The 7,434-nt window shown below is 43.7% G+C and overlaps 1 protein-coding gene across 7 annotated transcripts in view; it reads left to right on the forward strand.

Moving 5' to 3' along the window:
- The first annotated feature begins 657 nt into the window (after nt 1-657).
- The window catches only part of NPM1 (nucleophosmin (nucleolar phosphoprotein B23, numatrin)), a 21,719-nt gene continuing 14,942 nt past the window's right edge, over nt 658-7,434 (forward strand). For all 7 annotated transcript variants that reach the window (XM_011947777.1, XM_011947778.1, XM_011947781.1 and 4 more), the window contains exons 1-6: nt 658-1,017; nt 3,072-3,151; nt 4,336-4,455; nt 4,736-4,829; nt 5,746-5,852; nt 5,952-6,013. In XM_011947777.1, coding sequence (XP_011803167.1) covers nt 960-1,017; nt 3,072-3,151; nt 4,336-4,455; nt 4,736-4,829; nt 5,746-5,852; nt 5,952-6,013 — 521 coding nt within the window. In that variant the 5' untranslated portion in view covers nt 658-959. The remainder of the gene's footprint in view (nt 1,018-3,071; nt 3,152-4,335; nt 4,456-4,735; nt 4,830-5,745; nt 5,853-5,951; nt 6,014-7,434) is intronic.

A 7,434-nucleotide genomic window follows, 5' to 3' on the forward strand; every position in this document is an offset into this window, starting at 1 on the left:
TTCCCATGCTCGCTACCAAATATTCGAGTAAGGCTTCTGTAGTTCTTTTAAGTCACCCGCTTTCTTTCAGGAGGAATGCTAAAGATTAAGAGCGGCAAGAAGTCAAGACTCCGCCCACCCTCGGAGCTCTCTTAGGGCGATGTCCTTGCTCATTTGGAGACTGATTCAGTCCCCTTTAGGCCCCCAAGTTACATAAAGATGAGGACTTTGGAGATGTTTTCTCAGGAAGGGCAGAGCTGTAAAAACACAGCCTGGCCGGTAGCTACATCTTTCCTTCCTAACAAAGAATAAGCCGCAATTCACTCTCTCCGGCACCTGAACTTTGGGGTAACGATTAACTGCGATCCCAAGCCTTCAGGCAAGTAAAAAAATCCTGAAATGATTACGCCTGTTTGGAGAATTGCAAGGCACTAGGGTATGGGGAAAGTCAATGGAAGTGCTCTCCGGCTCATTCCCAGCCAGCTAACCCGCCATATCTAACACAGCTAAGAGCTGCCGACGCCATTTTGCAGGGTGGGCTACGCAGACTCTTGGCGGGAGGCCGGCGCGCTTGAGCGGGAGAGGACGTGGAAGTGTTGGAGGTGGGGAGCGCGCGTTACGACTGGAAAGCACGCGTGCGCACAGGCGACAGTGGCGGAGGGGTGGGGCCCGTGTACGAGTGCGCGTGCTCGGTGGGAGCCCGCGGAATACCTGGAAGGAGGTGGGGGGCGAGGTAAAAAGGAGTGTGGTTGAAGAGCGCTTGCGCAGGAGGGCTACGGTACGGGGGTGGGAAGGCTCCGGAGCACGCGCGCGGAGGCGGGACTTGAGAAGTGCTCGCGAGATCTTCAGGGGCTTTATATAAGCGCGGGGAGCCTGCGTCCTTTCCCTGGTGTGATTCCGTCCTGCGCGGCTGTTCTCTGGAGCAGCGTTCGTGTATCTCCGTCCGCCTTCTCTCCTACCTAAGTGCGTGCCGCCACCTGATGGAAGATTCAACGGACATGGACATGAGCCCCCTGAGGCCCCAGAACTATCTTTTCGGTAACTGCAGGGGGGAGCTGGAGCGAGGCCGAGCGGGGCCTGGTGGCGGTGAAGGTGGGGGTGAGGGGAGGGAATCCGGCTGCAGCAGGGTCTGGTGGAGACCGCCAGACCGGTTGGAGGCCTGAGCGGGTGGGAAGAGCTGCCCGAGCCCTGGACCTGGAAGGATTGGAGCCGCGCGGGGAGCCGGAGGCGTGAAGGGGGAGGAGACGAGCGGCCTGAAGCGCCTGGAGCGTGAGCAGTCCGTGGCCCAGGGCCTGAGGTATAGCGGAACTGGCCGCCTGGAAGTTCGGCCGTTGCCGGGGATACGCCGCGGAGCCCCAGGCGTGGTTTATTTTCTAACAGTTTGTTCGTAGGCTTCTGATCCCAGGCCCTGGGTTGGTGGTCCCGGAGGCTGGGTTTACCGGGAAGCATGGGCCTGCTTGTTGGAGAGGATAAATGCACGGCCTGGCGTTGTTCTGACCTCAGAGTCTGGAGCTGCCAGACCCACACTTCACTCGCGTGCTTCGGCCAGTTACTGGGGGAGGGGAGGCGCGGCGCGGCGCGGCGCGAGGAGGCCGCAACCGCTGGGAGCACGTGGTTGCCACGTGGTTGGGGGGAGGGAGGGGGGGGTGTGGGCGCTACATCCGGGGCTCACCAGCATGTTGCTACTCCAGATCAAGGGATGCTGTGGCTCAGTTGAAGTGGGAAATGTTAAAAGGCTGGTAACACTAGGATTCTGGAGGTCTTTGTTCAGTGCTTACAGCCATCTACTGTGATGGCAGCTTTTTTTTTTTTTTTTTTGAGCCTCTTTTCTGTCTCACTGCAGTAGGTGGAGCTAGCCCCACTTTGCAGATGACGGCACTGGTGCCCAGAGATGAATTCACTTAACGAAGGTTGTGCTTATAGGCAAAGAGGCTAAAACTTAACCAAGACCCTTGACTCGTAGCTGCTGCTTCGTGAATATTAATGAGGCTTCGTTTTAGGGGGACGTCCTCGCATGCCGCCATTTGTGCGGCATTGACCAAACCGCTTATTTAAATTCAAGAAACACGTAGAGTGTTCGGTTTGAGTCAGATCAAGACCTAAAACTATTCGCAGGATTTTGGGACCACCACCCACCTCGACTTGCGGTAGCCCTGCCCCAAAAAGGAGAGTCCCACTTGGGTTTTTAATGTCAGTAGGTTTAATTGCAGAAGCAATTTGTACTATTCAGACTTTGAAGTAAGTGCGAATCCTACCGTGAATTTTATCTTGTTCATTATCCGTGCTGAGATTTGTTAATTAAACCTCTTCACATTTAAGCATGTATATGTATTGGTAACGGTTAGATGGTAGTTAAATGGGATTATTTAAAATTTTTATTCTGACAGTATTTTAAAGAATTTTGCCCATGCATAGAGTGGGAGTAGACACATGTATTTAAAACGTTAAGGCTTTAATTCCTAGCTATTTTGGATAACTGAGAATTTTGATAAGTTTGTATCAGTAGTTTTTGATAACTGTTGGAAACAGCCCTCCTTGTCTTAAACATAGTTTCTGAATATAGTTTCAGGCTATGTCACTTTCTGTTGCTTTAAAGAGTAGAGTGTTGACCCCTGTAGCAAGCTTTGGTTCTTTTACCTTTGTCGTTTTTCTTTTGTAATAGTAAGCTATTCATGTTTGTAACCGTTCTCATTTCGAACTTTCCATTTGGGAACTTAGGTGGGTAAATCAGCTGTTTTAAATAGTGGGAAAGTTAACATTGGACATTACATTTGGTTTCAGGTAATTGTTTTAGGTTCAGATTTACTAAACCTAAATTGAGCTTGTTTCTGTATGCAGAATAACAGTGCCTATCAGCGTAGAGATGAAATATGGTATGATGAGAAAATGGAATTGTAGTCTTCTATGGGTGTTAACTTGTTTGTAGAGGTTTCTGTTCAAGAATCTAGGAATTGATCATTCTGCTTTGCCTTCTGGTAGCTAAAATTGTGAAAAACTAGTTCAAAAGTTAGACCTGACCTTTTTGGTTACCCACACTTAAGTTTCAGTGTTATTTTTCTCCTTGTTAGAGTTGCTTTTTTCTTCATTTACAGGTTGTGAACTAAAGGCCGACAAAGATTATCACTTTAAGGTGGATAATGATGAAAATGAGCACCAGTTATCTTTAAGAACGGTACTTAAACTTTCAAAATAAACTACTTAACCCTACTTGATTTCAGCCTTTTAGTTTCTTTTCATGTGGCTTGAGACTTTTCCTTTGCTGACTGCTTGTAAAATACTATTTCTTACACCTGGGTATTGTGTGTACCTCACTGTCTGTACATCTTTGATGAAGAACTTGGCATCTATATTCATTTGGTAACCATGTAAAATCCAGTCACATTGTTAAACTTGCCTTATTTTCTTCAGTTGGATTATAAAGCCCTTGTAAAAGGCATCGATAATCTTACATGTCTACCAGAGACTAGCTCTTGTCTCAACTTAGAAGTTGCTCAATAAATAAGTTAGGTGATCTATATTGTGTGTATGCATATTTATGCATTTCTTAAATTTTCTGAATATGAGAAATTGATTTGCCAAGATCACAAAACCTGAGGATAACATTGCACAGATTTGTTTTCCAAGGTAACAGTGAGAGGTTTATACTTGTTTTTTAAAAAAATCATAGTCATGTGCCTCATTGCAACTGTTGGGTCAACAGATGGATCATACAACGGTGGTCACATAAGATTATTATACCCTATTTTTAATGTACCTTTCCTGTTTTTTTTTTTTTTTTTCCTTTGGAGACAGTCTTCCTCTGTCAGCCAGGCTGGAGTGCAGTGGCATAATCTTAGCTCAGTGCAACCTCTTGATTTCCGTGTTCAAGTGATTTCCTGCCTCAGCCTCCCAAGTAGCTGGGATTACAGGCATGTGCCACCATGCCTGGCTAATTTTTGTATTTTTAGTAGAGACGGAATTTTGCCATGTCGTCCAGGCTGGTCTCAAACTCCTGACCTCATGACCTGCCCGCCTCAGCCTCCCTAAGTGCTGGGATTACAGACATGAGCCACCACGCCCGCCCTTTCCTATGCTTAGATGCACAAATACTATTGTATTTCAGTTGCTTACAGTATTCAGTACAGTAACATACTGTACAGGTTTGTAGCCTAGGTGCGTGTAGTAGGCTATACCATCTAGGTTTGTTAGTATAAGCACATTCTTACGATTGTACAAAGATAAAATTGTCTAACAACACATTTCTCAGAACTTAGCCCTGTGGTTAAGTGACGCATGGCTGCATATAACATTTAGTGGTGGGGGGGTGTAAAATAGGTGGAACTCAAAGTTGAAGTAGTATTTTTTTTTTGTTCACAGGTCAGTTTAGGGGCTGGTGCAAAGGATGAATTGCACATTGTTGAAGCAGAGGCAATGAATTACGAAGGCAGTCCAATTAAAGTAACACTGGCAACTTTGAAAATGTCTGTACAGCCAACGGTAAGGGCACTTATATACTTTGGATGTTGTGTCAAGGTTTAATTCTGTTTTAAGGTAGGTTTGGTGTCATTTCGTTGTACCAAGGAGGTAGAAAGTGGTTCTTTGTCTTCTGTCACTGGAGTTCAATGGTCAGCTCTTGAACATGGGGGTTTCTGCTGCTAGTTTATCAGAGGTGGAGAAACAGTTTCACGGGTTTGTTGATTTGGCTTATGTGTTTGCTTGTAATGTTTATTGTACATTTTCTTCATATGTTTAGTGATTAAAAATTTCTTCCTTCTAGGTTTCCCTTGGGGGCTTTGAAATAACACCACCAGTGGTCTTAAGGTTGAAGTGTGGTTCAGGGCCAGTGCATATTAGTGGACAGCACTTAGTAGGTACGTTATTTTTATATATTATACTACTTAGTTTATTCTCTTTAATGCAGTTGCTTGGTTCCCAGTTTGGACTTAAAGCATGGGTATAGTACTGCTGTCTTTAAAATAGATTCCAGTGTGAGTCTAGAAATTTATAATTGGAGAGGACAAATTAATTTTTGGGGCGAGGGGACAAAATCTTGCTCTGTCACCCAGGGTAGAGTACAGTGGCATGACCTTGGCTCACTGGAACCTCTCCCTCTGGGATTCAAGCGATCCTCCTGTCTCAGCCTCCCCAGTAGCTGGGACCACAGGCGTGTGCCACCAAGCCTAGTTGTGTTTTATAGTTTTAGTAGAGAAGGGGTTTTGTGATGTTGGCCAGCCTGATCTTGAATTCCTGGCCTTAAAGTGTTCTGCACGCCCTGGCCTCTCAAAGTGCTAGTACTACATGCATCAGCCACTGTGCCTGGCTTAAATTTTTTTTTTTTTAATAAAGACAGTCTCATTCTAATGAGGCTGGAGTGCAGTGATCATAGCTTATTACAGCCTCAAACTGCTGGGTTCACATCAGCCTCTGGAGTAGCTAGAACTACAGGCACACTCCACCACGTCTGGCTAATTTTTTTTGTATATGTGCAGATGGGCTCTCACTGTGTTGCCCAGATTGGTCTCTTGGCTTCAAGTGGTCCGCCTTGGCCTCCCGAAAGTGAGATTACAGGCATGAGCCACCCTGCCCAGGCTTCTTGCATTTAAAACCTGGCAGTGAACGTTAGGCCTCAAAATACCTTTGTTAAAAAGTTTGTTTTCCTATTTGCTTTTTTTTTTTTAAATAGAATAGAAATCTCAGTTTTTAGAATATTTACTGTTTGCTATCAGTGTTTTTCTTCTGATTTCTTTGCTGCTTGAGTTTTATAATATCTAATAAATTGTATTTTAGCTGTGGAGGAAGATGCAGAGTCAGAAGATGAAGAGGAGGAGGACGTGAAACTCTTAAGTATATCTGGAAAGCGGTCTGCCCCTGGAGGTGGTAGCAAGGTTCCACAGGTAGAGATGGCAATTTTATTATAGGTTTTGTATATTATAGATTTTAGTTTGGTGATAAAACAGCTCTTGTTCATGAGTATGTACCTTTTCTTTTAAAAGAAAAAAGTAAAACTTGCTGATGAAGATGATGATGATGATGATGAAGATGATGATGATGAAGAGTAAGTATGATCTTAGAAACTTGATGCACTTCTGAAATCTTAACAAAAAAAGGAATTTGACATCGTTATATGCATGAGGATTTTATCAAGGTCATTTATAAAAAGCCATCCTGTGTAATAGTTTATAATAAAAGGGCAAGTGGTCATCTGTTGTCAGTTTAAGTTAAATGAGCTGAATTGAAAGGATATTGGGTCATGAGCCTTTACAGTGCTGTGACTTGTGACTCTTCAGAAGGGTAGACTATAGCATTTGCGAAGTTTGACTATGTCCCTTTGTTTTAAAGATTTAGTGGATGTTACACCCATCAAGCCTGGTATGTATTATGAATTAATTAGATTGAGTTGAAAGAAAATCTGACTAAATAGCTCTGTATTCATTTTACAAATGGTTATTGAAGGTTTGTTATTCCCCGAAAGGATTTTGGCTTGTGGTTTTATGTAGATACTTAACGGACAAAAATAAGATCCTAAAAGGGATATTAAGATTTTTCTTGGGATTTAAAATATGGTTGGAAACAAGATTTGATGTGTTTATATTAAACTAGATCAAACTGTTGGTATAAACAGTTACACACACGCTGGTATAAAGTACTGTTTATAATTGGTCTTATGTGTGCCAGTATCAGTAATACATTAAATACTTAGCTCTCAGCTTTGTCCTTCAGTTCTGAGATTGGTCCATATGCATTTATTGAAAACACATTAAATAAAATAAAAGAACATGCACTCTAATAGAGAACATGCATGAATGATCAAATTGGGAGTTTAGGTTTTAAACTGGTGGTTCTTCAAAATCTTTGAGCATTGATGATGAAGGCAGGAAACAGGAAAAAGGCTGAAAGAGCTGAAAGCTTAAAAATTCAAATTTGACCAGGCGCAGTGGTTCACGCCTGTAATCCCAATACCCAGCCGAGATGGGAGGATCTCTTAAGGCCAGGAGTTTGAGGCCAGCCTGGTCAACACAGCAAGACCCAATCTCAAAAGAAAAATAAAAACTCAAAGTACTTGCATGTCAGACTTCCATAAATGAAGTCAAACTTAAGGCAGTATTTGTCACTGTTTTTCTTCTTCTTTTTTTTTTTTTTTTGAGATGAAGTCTCCCTACTGTTGCCCAGGCTGGAGTGCAGTGGCGCCATCTCGGCTCACCACAACCTCTGCCTCCTGAGTTCAAGCGATTGTCCTGCCTTAGCCTCCCGAGTAGCTGGGACTACAGGCGCGCCACCATGCCCTGCTAATTTTTGTATTTAGTAGAGACAGGGTTTCAGTATGTTGGTCAGGCTGGTCTTGAACTCCTGACCTCATGATCTACCTGCCTCGGCCTCACGAAGTGCTGGGATTGCAGACGTGAGCCAGTCCACCCAGTCAGATTTTTATATATATATATATATTTTTTTTTTTTTTTTTTTTTTCCTTTGGAGACA

Source organism: Colobus angolensis, unplaced genomic scaffold (assembly GCF_000951035.1).
Source record: "Colobus angolensis palliatus isolate OR3802 unplaced genomic scaffold, Cang.pa_1.0 Scaffold27, whole genome shotgun sequence".
In the NCBI taxonomy this organism is placed as follows: Eukaryota; Metazoa; Chordata; class Mammalia; order Primates; family Cercopithecidae; genus Colobus; species Colobus angolensis.